Source organism: Durio zibethinus, chromosome 20, assembly GCF_047325235.1.
Source record: "Durio zibethinus cultivar Kanyao isolate XHJ-2024 chromosome 20, ASM4732523v1, whole genome shotgun sequence".
NCBI lineage: Eukaryota > Viridiplantae > Streptophyta > Magnoliopsida > Malvales > Malvaceae > Durio > Durio zibethinus.
Window position 1 is genome coordinate 1,821,966 of NC_143181.1, and position 19,730 is coordinate 1,841,695.

Consider the following 19,730-nt stretch of genomic DNA (forward strand, 5'->3'; position numbering starts at 1 on the left):
GAAGTCGGTGGCCTTTTTCCACGTAAAGACAAATTTTACTTGGCCTTTATCAATATGTTGAACAAAGTTTCTTCATTTGGCACCAAACATGAAATTTCTCTTCAATTTTTTATGTTGTTAAAAAATATTATCAGATAAACTATAATATAGTGATTTATTAATATATTTTAATCGTTAGCATTGAAAATACAAAATTTATTTCAATTTAAATCTTCAATAGACCAAAATAATATAAGAATGTATAATTTTAAAAGCAGTAGAAGAAAATTATAACTGGAAAAAAATCTGGAAATACATTAACTGTGATATTAAAAGAAGAACGTTGGCCTAATGGGCCTAATCATTTAGGAATGAGGTAGTATGCTGATGTTGAATCTGAAACATCATGAAGCGTGATAATTCATGAAACAGGGAATCAAAGCCCTGAAAATTTGCAGAAGAATCAAAATTCAAGGACTTTGCCTTGGAAGAACATGAGGGCTTCAAGGACATTTGTCATCACCAAAATCCTGTAACATACGGGCTACAATAGAGACAAGCAAAGACTTCTTTTTTTTTTTATTATTATTATTTGTTCCATAGAAAGTGAAAAAAATTTCAATCGTACTTAACAAACTTGCCACCCTGATAGCCATTTCAGGGTTTTAGATTTCATCGAATTTTTGAAAAAAAAAACACTTTAAATAATTTTTTGATATTTTTTAATAAAAAATATTTAAAATATTTTTGGATAAAAAATGTATTAAATAATTTATTTATTTTTTAAATGGAACTATTTAAAGTATTTTTGAATAAAAAATATCTTAAACAATATCATAATTTTTTTAAAAAGATATTATTTAAAACTTTTTTTATATAAAATCATCTTAATTAATATCTTTTAAAAAATAAAAATGATTATTTAAAATATTTTTTATTTAAAAACATCTTCAATAAATTTTTTTATTTTTTAAAAATATTGAAGATAATAATCTCTAATTTTTTTTATTGATGATATTTTATAAATAAAAATAATAATCATAAAAATATTTATTTTCTTTTGTTATTGAAGACATAATTTATCATTTGGGTATTTATTATTAATAAAAATTAATAAATTATCATCATATATGTAAAAGATATTATGATAATTATTTAATAATTAATATACATGAATTTTCTCAATTAAATAAGTGAATATAAATATAAAATATTTTAAAATTAAAAAAATTTTCAAATATCATACTTCTTTAAAAATCACATTTTCTTTGAAAATCTATAATTTTACGATCAAATATCTCTTTTATACTTTTTAACAGAACATATTTTTAATATGAAATAATTAAATTTATCATATTACTAATTAAGTTAAATATTAATTTTAATAAAATTTATTTAATATAAAATTCTTATAAAATTTTTAAATAATAATAATAATAATTTTTAATTTTATAATAATCAATTGCACTCTTCGTCCATCTAGAAACAAAACACGTGATCTTTTAGCTTGATTCCTTAACAAAGACAAATATTCGGTTTTTTTTCCTTTTCTCAAAATCGAAGAAAAAAAAATATAATATAATATACTCTTATCGTAATCATTATTAGTCAGTTGGGCAAAACACACGTTGAGCAAAGTGTCGTCTCTGAGGAAGGTGAAATTTGGCAGGGGTATAATTGACTTTTGATGTCTGAAAAGGTTTCAAAAAAATGTGAGGAATAGGGTTTTTTTTTTTTTTAACTAAACGACAAATCGACAGCACCGCCTAAACCCGACGTCTCCCGACAAATGTCAGCAAGCGGGAAAGGTAACACGTGGACGGTCATATTTGGAAACGCAACCAGAAGAGTTGAGACGTGGAGTTGAAGGGGAGCTGACGTCCTAACCATGGTTAAATATTCCATAGTTTCCAAAAGCTTAACCATGGTTAAAGCAGGCGCCGCTTGAACTAGTTTTTAGTTAGTTTTAATTTTTTTTTTTCCACTTCATTCAATTCTCTCTTCAATGTCTCTGTATTTCAGTGTTTTCTCTCTCTGTATTATGGACATGAAGCCGCCATATGGGGCCTCACCGTGCTCTTACGGTCATGACTCGACGACTTAGTTGAATCGGGGCTTTCATTTAGGCATAAAAATACGTTGCCTTTTTCTTGCAAGTTTCCATTATTTTTCCTTGAAAACTGAAAACAATCATAACCTTTGAATTTCAAACCATCATTTGCGGTGAATTTTTGTATCCAAGCTTGGTATTTTCCAACTAAAATTGGGTTTTTGTTTCTTTGAGCTGAAAAAGAACTGGCAACAAAAACAAGAACTTTTTTGTTTGTCTTTGATAGGGTTTTAAAGTAAATAAAGCCTGGTGGAGCTTGAGAATTGGTCACCAATGACGGTTTCTACAGCTTCTGGAGAAGCAAGTGCGTCTTCTTCGGGTAATCAGATTCAAGGCACTCAACCAACAGGAGGAGGACCACTGAAGAAGAAAAGAAATCTTCCTGGGATGCCAGGTGAATTATAAGAACAGTCAAAGTCCACCATTTTTTAATCTCAATAATTTTAATCTCCAGGTTGTCTTTCTTTTTGTCTCGCAATGTTGAAAAAAGAATCATCTTTTTTTGTTTTTTAATTTTCTTTTTGATTCATTCAGATCCAGATGCTGAGGTAATAGCTTTATCTCCAAAAACCCTATTAGCCACCAACCGGTTCGTTTGTGAGATCTGCAACAAAGGCTTTCAACGCGATCAAAACCTTCAACTTCACCGACGGGGCCATAACTTACCATGGAAGTTACGGCAAAGAACCAGCAAAGAAATTCGAAAGCGAGTCTACGTGTGCCCTGAGCCAAGTTGCGTTCACCACAACCCAGCTCGAGCCCTCGGTGATCTTACCGGTATCAAGAAACACTTTTGCAGAAAACACGGGGAAAAGAAATGGAAATGCGAGCGGTGCTCTAAAAGATACGCTGTTCAGTCCGATTGGAAGGCCCACATTAAGATATGCGGCACCCGGGAATATAAATGCGATTGTGGCACCATCTTTTCTAGGTATAAGCCAAACTCATCCGTTTCCCTTTCACCTTTTACGTTGCGTTTTTGTGGTTCTGGTTTTGACTGTCGATGATGATGTCTTCTTGAAGGAGGGATAGTTTTAGGACGCATAGAGCTTTCTGCGATGCGTTAGCTGAGGAAAGACGCATCGCAGAAAGCGCGAGGGCTCAAACGCTAGCGATTGTTAATACAAAAGGGAATGGGAAAAATGTGGTTGGAGGAGGAGCTGCTGCAACGTCGCCACCACCGCAGCCTTTAACACCGTCTACTACTAGTATAGTTTCACCGCGTTTGTCAATCCATAGTACAGGTAAAATTTTTATGTGTCTTTTTATATTGTGTACTTTTATACAGGGTTTGTCACTATTTTTGTTTTTGTTTATTTAGATAGGTCAAAGTTGAGCTTATTTCTTTAATAATTGTTTTTGTTTTTCTATTATGGGTGAAGAAAGATGATCTTCCATTCAAATGAAGTTCTGGTTTTTAATGGCTCTGTTTTGTCTCTTCTTCATGTCCTTTCTCGTTTGGATATTTAGGCTTAAGAGAACCTAACAAGTGTGGTAGGTGACGAGAGAGAGAGAGAGAGAGAGAGATGTTCAGTTTCGTTTTGGGTTCACGAGCAAGACGGTTACAGTGTCAATAAGTAAGCTCAATGATCGAAAAGGGAAAAGAGTTGAGCTGAGAGCAAGAAAGGAAGCCATAATTGCCTTGTCTTTTACTTTTCAAAGCTTTCAAGAGAAGGCCATAATGAAAAGCTTTCTCTATATCCTCATCATCATTGTATTTTCTCTATATCCTCCTTTTTGCAAGTTCTCTTCAATGGCTTCTCATTTTATTTTTTTACTGTATATATGCGTACAGAAAATCCAAGGGGACTTTCATCACCAACTCTAGCAGCAACTAGTATCTCTACTTCAAACAGCAATGTTTTCGCTAGCATATTTGCGCCAAACTCCCAACCAGCCAAAATACCAGCACCATCTTCTATCCTTCAATCAACGGCACCCTTAGAGCGCACATCCCTCTCTCTTTCCTCTCCTCTCTACCTCTCCAACAATGGCTCCTTTATCTTCACTGGACCTGAACATGACCATTGCCATTATTCTCCGTCTCCGCAACCAGCCATGTCTGCTACTGCATTGCTACAAAAGGCTGCCCAAATGGGTGTTGCGGCATCAAACCCTTCCCTTCTCCGTGGTCTAGGCTTGGCAGTATCATCAACTTCCGCTGCTGATCAAGAACCTAATGTTAAATCAGAGAGCAATTGGGGGACAGCTGGTCTTGGCCTTGGCCTTCCCTCAAATGGTAGTTCCGGCTTGACTAATCCCATGATTGGCTCATCCTCGATGTTTGGAAACAAGCCTACTACGCTCGATCTTCTTGGCCTTGGCATGGATGATGGTGGAGCTTCCTCAAATGGACTGTCTACTTTGCTCACTTCCTTTGGAGGTACCTTCGATGTTGGAGCGGAAGGGAGTTCGCCTAGAGAAACATCGGAAGGTGCACCTGAGAGAAAATCCAACAGCCCAGCCATGCTTTAAAGGCAAAGGAATTGACAAAAAAATAAAGGTTACCCCATTTGTTTTTCCAATCATTTTCGTCTATTTTTCGACCCTAGTGCTTAGAACTGAGAGAAGGATATTAGTGTTAGACATTAGTTTTGGCTTTACTTTTGTTGGTACTGCCTTTTAAAGTTAGTTTCCCTTTGATGTAAAGTTTAATTATTTAAAAATCTCGGAGATATCACTCAGGGAAAAGGTTGTACAGGAACTACTGTAGTTAGCATATAGCATATGTAGCAAAAAATATGATGCTACTATTTACAGTTATTTCTTTTTTTTTGTTTCCCTTGATTGTTGTTTCACTTCCAAGTTCCAACCTGACCGCCCAGACAGGGTTCAGTTTACCAAAAATTGACTGAACATAAAACACTTAAAACAATTTGCCAACTTCAGTTAAAACCCAATTTAAGTTTGAAAATGACTTTTTGAGTGGAAGATGACGGTGCATATATGCCATTGTGATAAACTATAAGTGAACCGATGGTCAAACTAAGGGGGGTCGGCGAGTCAATTGTAAACAGGATAAGGAGCCCTTGGAGTTCAGATTTCTGATCTGTCGAACCCGATTTAATAAGGTGAGTTGGCAAGACACAGTGGCTGGGCCCTTGAGTTTTTATGGATGGTGGGGTTTTTGCCTGGCTTTCAAGCCAAATGTGCAGCGAGAAGGAACTCGATCGGGTCCACTCTAAATATGAAAGAAAAAAAAATGGATGTTTCATGTTTCGCAAGCTTCATGCTTGATTTACACTTTGACAATCGAAAATGATACGGCTTCGTTTCGGACATGTCATGTGTTTTGCTTTTGCCAAGCAGTGTGGTCGCTGATTCGATGTTCTTGCGTGGGATTGATGTCACATTTCGTTATTCAATATCATGCACTTCCATTAAAAAAAAAAAATTAAGTACTTTACTTCATCAGGTTCATGAGTTTGTACCCATTTCAGACCCATTTCTTGGCAGCTCAATTGTGAAGTAGAAATTCCAGTGGCAAACCCCATTTTTTGCCTTAAACCAGGAACCACCATTGTTGTAGATGAATGCTGAATAATTAAAAAAAGAAGAAGATAATTTTAAGATAAAAGAAGGATTGTATATGTTGAAATTGAATAAACAATTTATTGGATATTATTTTTTAAAAATAATTGCACAAATTAATTTAACTAAAATCCTTATTCGATCCCTCCCTCTTTCAATTATCCAAAATACTTTAAAAAGTTGGATCAGCTCACCTGACCTGATCAATTAATTGCATGCTGCAAGTTATTCATGCAACAGGAACGTAATTTTTACCAGCAAAATACTAACTAAAACAAAGCTCCAAGCTCTGCAACGGTTGATCATTATCGAAAAAGTTTCCGATTCGGGTCAAAACCGAGGTTGGGAATTTCCGATTCGTATATGATCAAGGAGGTTGCCACGAACACAGGCGGGTCATTTTGATAAGATCGGGTTTAACCCCATGTCCAGAATGCTCTTTGGACAGGGACTTGTTGGGTTGAACGGTGAAGAATGGGCCTTTCATAGCAGGATTACAAACTATGCCTTTAGTATGGAAATGGTTTAAGGTAAGTCAAATTCCCACCTTTTTTTTTATGGGGATAAAATTTACGTAGAATTTATGAAAGTTTTTATTAAAATAAGCAAACAAAAGTTTTTGAAAAAAAATCTGAATTGATAAATTGATAAAATTTATTCTGAAAATTAATAATATGTAAAAAATTATTAAAAATATTATTTATAATTAAAATTTAATTGATACTTATTCAACGATTAAAATTTTATCAATATTTTTATAAAAAATATTTATTTAATAAATATATCAAAATTTATTAAATTTTTTTAAAATTTTATATGTTTGATCTATGTGATTTAATATTTTAATTTATTTATTTTTAGTAAAAATCTTAACAAATATCACTTGTCAAATTTCATATAAATTTTTTTCATCTGTATGGCACTCGTATTTTTGTAGCTTTTGATTGGGCCTCAGTGATTTATCAGCAGCTAAGCCCGTCTGCATAAGATTTTATTCGGCTCAAGTTTTCAATCTTAAATGGTTCTCTAATCTGTGCCCTCTTTAATGCATAAGTTTTTAATTTTGATAATCAATCATAACTCGAACTGACACCATTTGTACGGGGCAAACACCTGCAAAATAATCTTTTAACAGGGACAACCATATGATGCTTTTGTTATGAAAACTCTTGTAAGGGCTCTTCATCCATGTAAAATAGTTTTGCTTGTTAATCATGTATGGCGTAAAAGATAAAATTTCTAGTAGTTTTCATCACATTTAGAACATTAAAAGCAAGGAAGAAACACTTTTTGTTACCGATATATAAAAGAAACAAATGGTTAGATATATATATATATATATATATAGTAAAAGATTTTAAACACTTTGATGATATAAATTTTTTTTTTAATAATGATTTAAGTCAAAAGAGTATAATCATACTAGTATTAATGCGCTGGTTAAAACTTTGTGTTTGCATTTTTCCGCCTTTAAGGAGAGAAGTCTTACGGTAATTGATAAAATTATTTTTTCATGTGATTTGATGATTACGAATTCGAATCATAAAAATAATTTTTTGTAAAAATATATAAAAAAAATTGTATATAATAAATTTATTTTAAATTTCTCGTATAACAAAAATTTTACGTACAAAACTAATTTTTTAACAATTTAATTAAAAAAATGGGTGAAATTTTGAATTCAAGATTTTTTTCATTAAATTAAATTATAACTTAATTATCACCACACGTTTCTACTATGTATAATGGAACAAGCAATTTTGATTAAGATTTTCTTTAGTTATATTAAATTGAGAAATAATTCATTAATTTTTTTATAATAAACCGATAGATTGGCAAAAATTTAATAAAAAAAAAAAAGTAAGCAGATGGAAAAGTCAAAAGGACTTAATTATATAATAAAATAACTCGAAGGACTTGGCTATTAATGTCTAAAAATTAAAATACTAGTAGTAGACTAGGAGTACTGTAGTAGAGTAATCCAAGCAAGGACAAGGGTAATTTCGCAAAACAAGAAAACCTTGGGCCAAAAACCTAAAATCTAATATCTGTACTTTGCAATTGCGTTTCCGATTCTCCAATCAATTTGGAAGATTCCAACTACAAGAACATAAAGATTCGTAAAGACAGTTATACACTCATCGAATGCATTGAAGTAAAAGGAGAGAGCTTTAGCGGCTTTAATTGTTACTTTCCCTCCCTTTAATTATTTTAGGGTCTCATTTGCGTTTACTGAGCTCTTTAAGGTTTCATAAAGACAACTAGACAGAAGAACCGGTTTCTGGCGGTTCTTTCTAAACCGATTGGTTCATTTCTAGTTTTTCCAGAACTTTGGCGATTAGGGTTTTCGATTCGATATTTTTGGTTTTGATGGCTCTCTAAAGGTGAAGTTTCCTGCCTTGTTGATTTTGCCGTTCTTTTTTTCTGAATGAATTTGAGATTAATTATAGTGTAGCTGGGTAGATTTTGATTCCTTTATTTGGCGGATTTCGATTACAAATTGATTTTTAATTGATATTAAACTTAGGTTAACTTTACTAGTTGTATTTCCCTCTGTTTTCTTTAATTGAATATTCTTGATATTTATAGTATTATTATCGTTTGAGATATTGTTTTTTGTCTATTTGTTTCTTTGTTTATTTTGTTGGTTTGTTAAATTGGTATCTGCAAACTTTTTTTTTTCTTTCCAGGTTTCTTAATTCCTGCAATTTTTCGAAGGGACAGCAGTAATCTAAGGTTTAGATGTGTTAAAACGTTATGAGATTTTCTTCTGCATATGGTAGTGACTTTTGTGTTCTCTGTAATAGTCGGTTCGAAGCAAAATTGCTTTGGTTAAGAAGATAAGATGCCATCTAGTTATTTTTGGAGACTGAGGAGTGCAGTTCAAAATGGAATCCGGAGAACAGAATGTGGGCTTCAAGATTCGATAGAAGTTCTGATTGGAACAGGGAAGCTAGGGTTTGGCAATTATAGGTTTTTTCATTCTTTAAGATTTTCGAGGCTTGCGGATTTGCAAGGACTTTTGCAAACAGCGACTTTTTTGGCTGCAAGATCAGATTCTCTCTTAGCCAACCGAAGAAGGAACATTTCTGTTGTTGGAGCATTTTATCGAACTATTTCTGTTCCATCTGTTTCGGGCACTGCTTTCCAGGTTTGTGGATATCATATTGATTGTGCACTAGCTGACTCCAGTCAAATATCTCCATCAGTGAGCAAATTTCAGGGTAAACCCATGGCTGCTTCTGGTTCTAGAGTTGTAATTGGTGGATATCTTGTTGATACAATAAAGTTACAGCATGAGCACCTTTCATCGTCAACGTGTAGTGCTGACATCTTTTATGGCAATAGAAGTTTGAGTAACTGCATAAAAGCTAGAATGAGTTTGAAAAACCATGAGAAGCCTAGCAATTCTCCAATTTATGGATATTACATGTATAGTGCTGGAAAAAGATGGTGCAACTTTAACCCTTTGTTGGCGTCAGATGCAAGGGCTTTCCATAGTTTGTTGCCTTCTTGTTTATCAGCTGGGACTGCCTCTGATGTTTCCTTCGATAATTCTGGATGTGAGGAACAGGTTGCCAATTTTTCTGTGTCATCAGAGGAGTATGTTATCTGTGCAGTTTCAATTTTCATTTTACTAAATCATTACAATATTGTATGCAATTTATATTTATGCCATGCTCAATAATCATGACAGGAGGATTGCTGCTCGCAAAACTCTGAAGCTGCTTTCAGGATTATGCTATCTTCCCCATCCTGACAAAGTAGATACTGGAGGAGAGGATGCTCATTTCTTATGTGTGGATGAACAAGTAATAGGTGTAGCAGATGGAGTTGGTGGTTGGGTAGATCTGGGTGTTGATGCTGGTCAGTATTCTACGGAACTCATGTCTAACTCTGTATCTGCTATCCGTGAGGAGCCCAAGCGTTCAATTGACCCAGCAAGAGCCTTAGAGAAAGCTCACTCTAGCACAAAAGCTAAAGGTTCCTCAACAGCATGCATCATAGCACTCACAGACCAAGTAAGCCATTTCTGTTCTAGGCTTGCCTATCATGTTTGGTGTTATAATTCCAACACGAGTAGCTTTTTCCTGAAATAATTATTTTGAACACAAGCCCTCTCATCTAAACCAAAATACTGCTTTCTGCTCATAACATGAACTGATGAATTAACAACTTGCAATTGGATGCCTTTGTCCAAATGAATTTATAAGGGATTTTCATCCTTTATGTGGAGGATGACCTGAATGAGCAATGCCTAGAAGTTTTTCCTAGCATATGACCTTAATAAAGGGTAAAAATATGCATCAGTGACCTGTGGTAGCTTGGTAGAACCTGAAATGATGAATGTTCAGAGCTCAGAATTGAGGCTTTTGTGTATTAATCTACATTTCTCTTGGACCAAAATTGCACAAATTACCTTCTTCTGGGATGACTGGATGAAGTTACTTGCTGGATATTATATTAACTTTTCAGGTTTTTGCTGCAGGGTCTTGATGCTATAAACTTGGGGGACAGTGGTTTTATGGTGGTTCGAGATGGATGCTCTATATTTAGATCCCCTGTTCAGCAGCATGATTTTAACTTCCCATACCAACTTGAGAGTGGAAGTACTGGTGATTTACCTAGCTCTGGTCAGGTAGTTACACATGTTCCTCTTGTGCTTATTCCTGGAAAAGGTCTCTTATTTTGATTTTATGAATAATATTTTGATTGTGTAATCTTTTGAAAAAGATGTCTATTGCTTAGGTGGCCCTGACATGTTAGATGGTTGTTTCTGGTGATTATTTCCTTCTGTCAATAACTTAAATATTTAAATGGGAGAAGATACCCTTTTATATTTCTTGATAACTGATCGGTCAACCAAAGCATTGGTTTACATGTTTTGATTCCTGTCACATCTTTCACATACCCCCTTGCTGTCTTAAACAAGAAATATCCTGCTTGTTTATAATATGTGAGGCTTTAGTTTACTTGATTGATTATGAGATATCTAAATGATCTAAATCTTCTGCCCAAATCCGGTCTTTTCAGTTCCTGTTGCTCTGGGAGATGTTGTCATTGCTGGCACAGATGGACTGTTTGATAACTTGTACAATAATGAAATTACTGCAGTGGTGGTTCACGCGGTCAGGGCTGGTTTGGGGCCTCTAGTGACTGCTCAGAAGATAGCAGCATTGGCACAGCAACGAGCACAGGGTAGAAACCGACAAACACCTTTCTCAACTGCCGCTCAAAATGCTGGGCTCCGTTATTATGGTGGAAAGCTTGATGACATCACTGTTGTTGTGTCATATATAACTAGCTCCGAGGAAGTATCTCTCTCTCTCTCTCTCTCTCTCTATATATATATATATATATATATATATTGCATTTGCTCTTAATTTGTTTTATCCCCATGCAAGGAACTAAAAATAAGTAAATAGAGAGGAATGAATGAGGTTCATTTATATTACCTCTGAGAGTTAATTCTAAAAAGCCATGTTTTCTTTCTTTTGGCTGGAAAAACTCCTGGTTTGCGTGCTGTTCTTTCCAAATACACACGACTTTACCATTCCTACCAAATTTCTGGATTTCATTTTCTTTTATTTACCTAACTAAACTCACTTTTTGAACTGTAATCTCGGGTTTCAAGGAATAAGAGTTGAATTTTGGGCAGTTACCTTCTCGTTTGACATACATCAAAATGAACATTGAGAGTGACTCCGTTTGGTTGGTATTCGTAAAAAAGTTACTATGTTAACTCTGCCTAGCCTTTTGCTTTCTGAAAACAAAAATGCCCTTCCCAATCCACTTGTACTAAACTGCATTGATACATAACCATTAAACTGAGATGTGATAAATAGTCTTTGCTCATGATCATTGTTGCATGATCATTTCATGATATCCTTTGCTCATCTTATAGGCCCCTAGGCTAATGAATTCATCTTTACTTGAAAGATGCTAATATCTCTTACTTCTTAGTTATGCAGGAGAACAGGTGTTTGTAGCGAAGTTATTGATTTGCCGTTGCCACCATCCAATTTTGTTATCAGGAAGCAATCCCTTTATGTTGATCAGTTGGCCTTAGGAGGATTCCTTGTTCTATAATTAGCAACGAACTGCCTCTATGTTTTCTATGTATTTTTTAACTAATTGTTTTTGTCACATTCCTTTATCAAAAGAATTCTTGAGCGAGATGATGCTTTCAACGTTCAAACCACATTCAACATTGTCAATATTATTGTTGGCATTTTCATTAGTTCATGAAATGAAATGTTCTTGTCGCCAAAAAAAAAAGGGTTTCTCTCTGTTCCAGTTGTGTTCTGTGGGTGGGAAAGAGCCATGGCCATTGAACTTGCAAGTAATTACTGAATGTTATAAACCAGAAGCCGACTGATCTTTGGACTGAAGTTCCGTATTTTAAGGGAGTTTTGGCAACTGGGTTACAGTGTTCTCTCAGAGACCCATTCAACCATCTTCATCGTGATTCTGATGTAGAGTCCCTGACTGACGGTCACAATAATACGACTGCTTACGGATATAACGATGGCTTTGATGAACCTGCAATGGGTTGGGCACGTTATATAATGAGAATAAGGTTTCACAACTCTGGTTTCTTTTATATACGGCCTACAATTCCTTCGATTGATCTTTTGGACCGTGTGGCTGATCGGTTGGCTCGGCAACAAACTCATGGGACCAAGCTGTTTTAAATGAGGTACTCTATTTCCCTTCACAACCTGGGTATGATGGGCTCCATGCTGCCGAGAGAGCAATGGATTTCTACATGTTTATGAACAGTAAGCAAAGATGTTAAACTGAAGAAGTTAAAGCCTGTAATTATTCATATAAATTACCACCCAGATAAACTTCGAAGAATGAAAGCAGTTGAAGATTTCTATGTTAATGGAAAGTACGAAGCAGTGGACCCTTTCCCAGATGGTTCTGATTAGTAGGAGTAGCACTGCTGAGGATCTCACGTTGAACCATGGATGGGCTCACTGGTTCACTTGTTGCAAAATTCACTTGATACGGGTAGGTTATTCTGATATTTCCTTCTGAGAAAAGTGCCGAATTTCTTTCTTTTCTCTTCCTTTCCTTTGATATTTGCTTTGTATTTCTGCTGTAACATTTCGTCAAATTTTACAAGCACTTCATTTAATACGCTTGTTCTGTATTATGCATAATAACAAATCTTATCAAGGTTTTTGTTGTTTTTCATGATAAAAGCTTTGCAGCACTGTCTCCATCCTACTTTGTGTGACTATCCCTCCTATAAATTGGCTTTCTATCGTGGAAATTTACTGAGAAATTGCAAAGATACGGTAAAGGTAACAAGGGTATAAATGAATAGGGGATCCTGATAAGGTCGCTTGTTTGTTATCAGCCTGTCATTTCAAAAAGAGACATAATCAACTGGTGTTTTGGAGCACCAGTGAATCTGTCTCAATGGCTAAAGACATCCATTCCATCTTAAGGTTTGAGACGTGGGAGCATGAGATTCCGGAGTGAAACATCACAATTACCAACAGAAGACACCATGGGGCTGCCAATTGTAACAAAGTAGCATGGATAAATCTCGTAAATACCATTCAAGTTTTTATTTCCACCAAATTTCATTTAGTAACAGAATCTCCTTGCAATATTATCGTGCACTTCTCTCTTTAATTCTGTAAATGAAACATGGTGGGAGGAAACGTGGGCAACACGTTTCTGATGTTATCGTAATTATAAATTTCTGAAGCTACCAGTCAAGCTACTTAGAACCTGTTATCTTAATTCTAAATATACTGTAATTGCATTCTTGCCAATTGAATCTGAATTTGGAGGCAATTTTGCTGCATTCGAGGTAGGCCCTGGAATGATGCAACAAGCAGAACCCCAAAATTAGTGGCAAATAGATCTTGTCCGGTCAATTTTCTTTCCTTCGATCCCTTTACCATCCAGGCATCAATTATCCACCAAAGCATACCTGGATGGTCCCTTTTTCCCACTCTGATGCAGACGTAAACTGGAAACAAACATTTTAAGATGATTTCGGATTGGAACTTGGAGAAACTTTCCTGTTTAATCGCCATTATTTTCCTTCTTCTTGAAGGGGAAAGAAAAATCAGGCAGATCTGAGGGCTAGAAGTGGAAAATCATGATAACAGGCTGTGGGTCTGATTTGTCTTTGCGGAAAAGGAACTCAGAATTAATCTTGCATCACAAAAAAATCTTGAATAACGGTCGCCAAGAGAATTTTTGAAAATTGTTCACTGAATGACAAAATAGACTTAACACCCCACCCTTGGTTTTCTGGCATTTCTCTACTGTTATGTCTTATCCATTGACAAATAGACAATCACTTGACCTTTTTGTGGCTTCAAATCTTTGATAAACCTCTCTAGCATTTAACCCCACCTTGTCTTGTTCTCCTTTCTTGTACTTTCTCATGAAACTTCCTCTGCTTCATCAACAGAAAACATGTTCAGTTCTCTCTGGAATTTGATTCAATTAATTATTGTAACCCAGTGACAGTTTAAAACCCTTATCATATTTCCCGCCAATTTTTCTTTTTTTTTTTTGTTCAACATTGAAGATGCAGAGATTTTCACAGAGAGAAAGCACGCTTTCAGGCTATAGTCCCCAAAAGACATCGATGGATTCAAGTTCTGCTCCCAAAACTCCAGATAGAAACTCCGATATAGACTTCAACGATGTCTTTGGGGGTCCGCCAAGGAGGTCATCAATTCAAGAGGCACGATACAGTTTTGGCGAAAACACGGATTCATCATCCGCCTTCCGAAGAAGTGATGAAACGGTTGTTGCATCACGAAATCCATGGTCTGGTTTAAGCGAAAAGCCCGTATTCGGTGAAGAGGGGATGAGCCGGAGAAGATACTCTAGAAATGATTTCTTTGACGATATTTTTGGAGGGAATGAGTCTTTGAGATCTTCTCCAAGGAGGTATGAGATGAGGGACCCTTTTGCAGCAGATTCGCAGTTATTAAGTCCGGCTGGGCCTTTGCCACCAAAGGCTGAACCTTTTGGGAGTTCATTTCCTGCTCAATTCAGGTTCTGCTTTCACTTTCTTTGGCCTTCATTTTGTTATATTATTGGACAATACATCCAAAAGGTGATAATTACAGTTCAGAAAATGCCATAATCACTTCTCACCCACATGCTGTACTTATACCAGTTAGAGATCAAGAAAAGAAATCTTTTTGTTGGTTCTTGTACATTGTTTTTCTTGTTTCTTAGTTATGTTTAATCTTCTAGTTTCTGATGCTTTAGCATCTTCCATGTTTTCGGTTGCATCTATGCATTCTGACACATGTTCTATGTCAAATGAAAATTTAGTAGCTCATATTATCTCTGAATTATTGTAATTCATGTTCTTTATTGAAGGATTGTTAAGTTTATTTGTTTAGTTATTAAGTTTGAGGTGAATTTGATTCCCTGTTTCTGTCAATAGCTTACTTTTGCTGCCTTTAACTTTCCCAGCCTTCCTGCCAAATTGAACAAAGGAATGGACCTCCCCACATTTGGCTCCCCTACTTGTAGCACATCTAAAAGCAAGGATGGCTTTTCAAATGGTTCAAGTCATTATGCACATTCTCCTCTATCTAGAGTCTCAGGCCAAGCAAATCAAGATAAAGAGGAAGTGAGAAATGACTTTCAATCATCGTATGGCATTAGTGCTTTATCTCAGGAGTTATCTACGGGTACTGAGGAGTCAACAAACTTGACCAAGAATGATGAAACTGAAACAAAAGGCAATCCAGAAGAAGATTCAAGTAGTTCAGAAACTTTGAAAAATGGCAGCCACTTTCACTTCTCAATATACAAATGGGCAAACAAAGGAGGTGTGCCGTTAGCCATTCCTCTGAGGAGAAGTGATAGACTCAAAGAAAAGGATAAGCTGCAGAGGTGCTCAAGTGGTAATGGATGGATAGCATGTGAAAATATAGCAACAGAACCAAAATCAAAATTGCAGAATAGTTTCATCTCTACTGATAGAATGTCATCAAATTCTAAATCTTTTAGAGCAGAACATGACAAGAATGAACATGGCTCTCTTATTGATTCAATAAATGAAGATGGAGTAAAAGGTCAAATTATTGACGAAGACAGCATTCCCAAGTCTGAGACAGAAATCATAAGCAGGCTTAAAAGTACTGAAAAGAATGTTCCTAATAACACTGTCTCGCACGGTTCAGGAGGAGAAGAAAAAACTCGTTATACCCTTTCTCAGAAAGATTTGTGTGATAAACGAGAGAAAGAAGTGTCTACAGTTGCTAAAGAAACTCAGAAGCCTAAGCCGAAACTTTTGAATTTGCTTTTCAATGATGACAGCGATGATGCAGAAGGTAAAAGTGCTTTTTCCATTACCCTATGAACAATTGATATGTTTTGGTGCTTGGTGATGTACAGTTTCTTACACTGTTTTCTTCTATTGTATATATGCAGCCAATGATAAGATGACTAGAAATGCTGGACGAACAAAAGACATTTCTGAAAAGCGTGCCAAGAAGTTTTATGAAATTCTAGATGGTAAAAACATTAAGAAACATGATGTGAAGAATAGGGCTACATCGAACAATGTGGAAGCCAGTACAACAAGTGTAAAAGGTTCCCCTAGGAACTCGTGGGAAAATGGAAAAGGCAAAGTTAAAGGAAAGGTCAAAGAATTCATTAAAATTTTCAACCAGGATGCTTCATCAAAGCCTAAAGCGGACACTGTCACTGAGAGACATAGCTCTAGACGGAAGGAAGGGCAGACTGTCAAGCCAGAGAATGAACCAAGTATTATTAGTATGACTGAAAGGGATAAGAACATTCACATGCCTGAAATGCAAACAAAGAAATCATCTTCAGATGTTCCTGTTGCCAATCATATGTCTAATGGTGCATCTGACAAGAATACTAATAGCTCAGTAAAGGATTCTGGTTAGTTTATCTGTTCTTCTACTATTTGTTTCTAAATAATTAACGAAAAATAGAAGTATTAAATGTATAACAAATACTTTATTTTTTTATTTTTACATTATTTGATCTTTCTTACAATTAGTACACCGTAATTTTTTCTAATGGTCAATACTAATTATCCGCTTACTCTGTTGGTATCAGTTTCTGATGGCTCCAAGACTATTCTTGAAGATCCAGCAGACTCATTTGAGGACAACTTTTTGGTATGTGATTTATCCATTTTGAAAACTGAAGTCATACATTTCCTGTAGAATGATTCACATATGCAAAGTGAATGGATATCTGTTTGTATCATAATAATGAGTCTACATATACTTTCAGGGATATTAAGAATCTGAGATTTTAAATTGAAAATTTGTATATATCAATGTAACAGGCATGTTGATTTTTTTGTTACTTGTTAGTAGGGAAGATATAATTTTGGCTGAACCCTAATGAGCTGGTCCACTTTGGCTTATGAACAGATAGAAGACCTAACGCCAGAAGAGAAAATGTTGCTACAATTTGGCATTGATCCTGAAGAAATACAGGTAACAAAGAGTACAATAAATACAGCTATAACCATATGCACAAACACACATGTTGCTTCACATTTTTCGGCTGGCTACCTCATTTAATGCAGGCCATTGATGCTAAAATACGGCAATGGTCAAATGGAAAACAAGGAAATATCCGCTCACTGTTGTCAACCTTACAATATGTAAGCAGATATAATGATTCAACTTCAATCATTATCTTTCTTAAGTAAAGCCATCTCCAAGGCCAGTGATTATATACTTTCACTGAATTACTCCCCAACTCTCTGGGGCACCAAAGAAAATATTCCTCTTTTCATGGATCTGTATTTTAACATTTCAAGGATCATGGTTTCCCATAAAGGGCAATGCCCTATAATGTTAAAGGAAGCTTTAGGCAGCCACATTGGACGAAAACTATACATTTTATTTTGAATTTGTCAGTCCCATATTGGTTGTGTACACAGGTTCTTTGGCCTGATAGTGGTTGGAAGCCAGTGCCTCTTGTTGACATAATTGAAGGACCAGCTGTGAAAAGATCATACCAAAAAGCTCTACTGTGTCTACATCCAGATAAGCTAAAGCAGAAGGGTGCTGCCTCGGATCAAAAATACATTGCAGAAAAAGTCTTCGATATTCTGCAGGTAATGTATAATTTTGTGTAAACATTTATTCTCTTATTGATATGTATTAGTACATCTTTTCTTCCAATGGTGTTGTTTTGATCCGATAGAGAAGTTATTTCTATAACTCTTATTGAATAGTCTTTTATATGTGTATTCTCAATGAAATTTTTCATCGATAACTAGTTCTTTTTGACAATAGAAGTAGAAATAACCTAAAAGCTTAGAAATAACTAGTGCTGGTGCTGGCCTACCAAATCTGTTTGATATGATCAATTATTGTACTTCAAACAATCACCAAGTTTAGACAACTAGACAAACACTCCCAGACAGATTCCAATGGACTTCATAAGCTGAAATTTCATACACATGGGATGACCTGTTGTTTGCCTACAATCTGCTTAGCCTACCAGCGTTTCTTCTTATTAGGACAATAGCATTGTCAATTTTTTAGGCTCTTGATTTGTCAGCCTTATTATTCAGCTCGAAGAAACCATAGCTGCAACTCATCAAAGCATGACATGTCTAATATTATTACCAAGTGCTTTTGTTTTGACACTTTTCAGTTGCAAGACAAATTAGGTTCAGCATGCTCATACTGCTACGCCTAGAGTAGCGAGACAATACAATGTCTAATTACCCTCTTGCAATTTCAGGATGCATGGACTCATTTTAACTCACTTGGTTCGGTGTGATTTACTGTATGCTCGACTGCAATGCTTGTTTAATTGGTCGACAAAAGGATGCAAAATTGCATCCTCAGCATAAAGAGAATGCACAGGATAATCAATTCATGCTGTTTTCAGACACCATTTTGATTCTTTATATGTTGTGTAAATATGTAATGTAACAGATAGAAACATTGCTCTTTTCTCACGACTATATTTGGAATATACCCTGAAGATTGAGTTTGACAAAGTCCAAATTTTCCACCAAGTTGTTTAATGTTGCACTCAAAGAGTAAGCAAAAAGAGGGAGATAATCAGTTATTTTTTCATTGAGGGAGAAAAATCTGGTTTGACTGAACTTCTTTTCACCAACTTGTTTGTTGGTCGGAATTTCTTTTTGAATTCAAAATCCAGCAATCATTTGAGCCATGCCACATGATTGACGGATAAGGCTTAACGCATTTTACCTCCCTTGGACATATTGGTTTAGCAGTTCAGCACAGAAAAAAAGTGAAATTGGCCTTTGTTGTTTGAACGTTGTCGCCTAAAAAGAATATAAAGGTCAAGCAAGGTTAGTCAATTCTTCATCTTTGATTTACCTGTCTTTCTGGCATATAGCCAGGCAAAAAAGTGTAGTTTTTACAACCATTTTACAATGATGACAAAGTTCGACAGCAGGGGTTCTCTTTTATCAACTGCTATAGTAATAGTAATTGGCCATCGAATTTTGAAATTTGGAAAAATTCAGTCTGATGAGATGAAACGGAGAGGGTCGAGCAGATAAGATTCATATTGGCTTTATGTGAGCAAAGCCTGCTGCAACGATGCGTGAAGAGATCAGACATATCTCAGTCGCTCACTCTCTGCAACTTTGATTTTTGACTATGACACACTTGTCGTTTTCCTATGTCTCTTATGAAAAGTTTGTCCTCTTTTGCACGACTCTGCCATCCCCTTCACATCCACACCTCTCTTTTCCCTCCCTCATTATCTTGTGCTTATTGTAATAACCAAATATATATATATATATATATATTTTTTTTTTCAATCTATTAGAATTTGAGTTATTTGTACTTAAGCTCTTAAAAACATATATTTGCGCTCAAAAAATTAATAAGAAAAAATATTATTTTTTATAAAAAAAATTATTATATATTTGATTAAGAATATAAATAATACATTAATATTTATAAATTATTTTGATTTGATTTGAATAAAATTCAAATCCAATTCGATTATTATCAAGTCGAACTCGAGTTCGAATAGTTTAACTTATTGATCGAGTCAAATTCGAATATTTTTATACCCGATTCAAGTTGCTCATTAGTCTAATCGAATTTTTATATTTAAA

At 35.1% G+C, this 19,730-nt stretch overlaps 3 protein-coding genes and 1 pseudogene across 8 annotated transcripts; all 4 read left to right on the plus strand.

The window, feature by feature from the left end:
* The first annotated feature begins 1,977 nt into the window (after positions 1 to 1,977).
* On the plus strand, positions 1,978 to 4,852 carry LOC111315370 (zinc finger protein GAI-ASSOCIATED FACTOR 1-like). Its single transcript, XM_089749163.1, has 5 exons — positions 1,978 to 2,225; positions 2,316 to 2,483; positions 2,624 to 3,020; positions 3,113 to 3,333; positions 3,885 to 4,852. Exons 2-5 carry the CDS (start codon positions 2,363 to 2,365, stop codon positions 4,562 to 4,564), a joined length of 1,419 nt encoding a protein of 472 aa, XP_089605289.1. The 5' UTR covers positions 1,978 to 2,225; positions 2,316 to 2,362; the 3' UTR covers positions 4,565 to 4,852.
* A 2,827-nt stretch (positions 4,853 to 7,679) lies between these two features.
* LOC111315373 (putative protein phosphatase 2C 55) lies at positions 7,680 to 11,824 on the plus strand. Of its 3 annotated transcripts, none has more exons than XR_016330616.1 (6): positions 7,680 to 8,004; positions 8,311 to 9,223; positions 9,318 to 9,642; positions 10,110 to 10,259; positions 10,655 to 10,935; positions 11,593 to 11,824. XR_016330616.1 is itself a non-coding variant. In XM_022917047.2 (6 exons), exons 2-6 carry the CDS (start codon positions 8,466 to 8,468, stop codon positions 11,708 to 11,710), a joined length of 1,650 nt encoding a protein of 549 aa, XP_022772782.1. In that variant the 5' UTR covers positions 7,761 to 8,004; positions 8,311 to 8,465; the 3' UTR covers positions 11,711 to 11,824. The 3 variants fall into 3 exon arrangements, 1 of the variants encoding a protein (XP_022772782.1); XR_016330615.1 differs by having other exon boundaries at positions 7,704 to 8,004; positions 11,585 to 11,824; XM_022917047.2 differs by having other exon boundaries at positions 7,761 to 8,004; positions 10,110 to 10,258; positions 10,644 to 10,935; positions 11,585 to 11,824.
* Positions 11,799 to 12,973, plus strand: LOC149513015 (arabinosyltransferase RRA2 pseudogene; annotated as a pseudogene). The gene is made up of 3 exons (XR_016330688.1): positions 11,799 to 11,833; positions 11,989 to 12,637; positions 12,833 to 12,973. The product of XR_016330688.1 is annotated as an arabinosyltransferase RRA2 pseudogene (transcript).
* A 391-nt stretch (positions 12,974 to 13,364) lies between these two features.
* On the plus strand, positions 13,365 to 18,629 carry LOC111315371 (J domain-containing protein required for chloroplast accumulation response 1-like). 3 transcript variants are annotated; one of them, XM_022917046.2, is made up of 8 exons: positions 13,839 to 14,659; positions 15,089 to 15,954; positions 16,055 to 16,534; positions 16,715 to 16,776; positions 17,038 to 17,103; positions 17,196 to 17,273; positions 17,556 to 17,732; positions 18,368 to 18,629. In XM_022917046.2, the coding sequence occupies exons 1-8, from the start codon at positions 14,184 to 14,186 to the stop codon at positions 18,404 to 18,406; spliced, it is 2,244 nt and encodes a 747-aa protein (XP_022772781.1). In that variant the 5' UTR covers positions 13,839 to 14,183; the 3' UTR covers positions 18,407 to 18,629. The 3 variants fall into 3 exon arrangements, with proteins under 3 accessions (XP_089605290.1, XP_022772781.1, XP_089605291.1); XM_089749164.1 differs by lacking the exon at positions 17,196 to 17,273 and having other exon boundaries at positions 13,365 to 14,659; XM_089749165.1 differs by lacking the exons at positions 17,196 to 17,273; positions 17,556 to 17,732; positions 18,368 to 18,629 and having other exon boundaries at positions 14,044 to 14,659; positions 16,978 to 17,063.
* Positions 18,630 to 19,730: the final 1,101 nt, after the last annotated feature.

Excerpts from the sequence above, each read along its gene's own strand:
- LOC111315373 (XM_022917047.2), top strand. The coding sequence starts at position 8,466 with ATGCCATCTAGTTATTTTTGGAGACTGAGGAGTGCAGTTCAAAATGGA. Across the intron at positions 9,224-9,317 it reads TTTTCTGTGTCATCAGAGGA|GAGGATTGCTGCTCGCAAAA; the intron begins GTATGTTATCTG and ends TAATCATGACAG. Across the intron at positions 9,643-10,109 it reads TCATAGCACTCACAGACCAA|GGTCTTGATGCTATAAACTT; the intron begins GTAAGCCATTTC and ends TTTTTGCTGCAG.
- LOC111315370 (XM_089749163.1), top strand. The coding sequence starts at position 2,363 with ATGACGGTTTCTACAGCTTCTGGAGAAGCAAGTGCGTCTTCTTCGGGT. Across the intron at positions 3,021-3,112 it reads TGTGGCACCATCTTTTCTAG|GAGGGATAGTTTTAGGACGC; the intron begins GTATAAGCCAAA and ends GTCTTCTTGAAG. Across the intron at positions 3,334-3,884 it reads TTTGTCAATCCATAGTACAG|AAAATCCAAGGGGACTTTCA; the intron begins GTAAAATTTTTA and ends ATATGCGTACAG.
- LOC111315371 (XM_022917046.2), top strand. The coding sequence starts at position 14,184 with ATGCAGAGATTTTCACAGAGAGAAAGCACGCTTTCAGGCTATAGTCCC. Across the intron at positions 14,660-15,088 it reads TCATTTCCTGCTCAATTCAG|CCTTCCTGCCAAATTGAACA; the intron begins GTTCTGCTTTCA and ends TAACTTTCCCAG. Across the intron at positions 17,733-18,367 it reads AAGTCTTCGATATTCTGCAG|GATGCATGGACTCATTTTAA; the intron begins GTAATGTATAAT and ends TTGCAATTTCAG.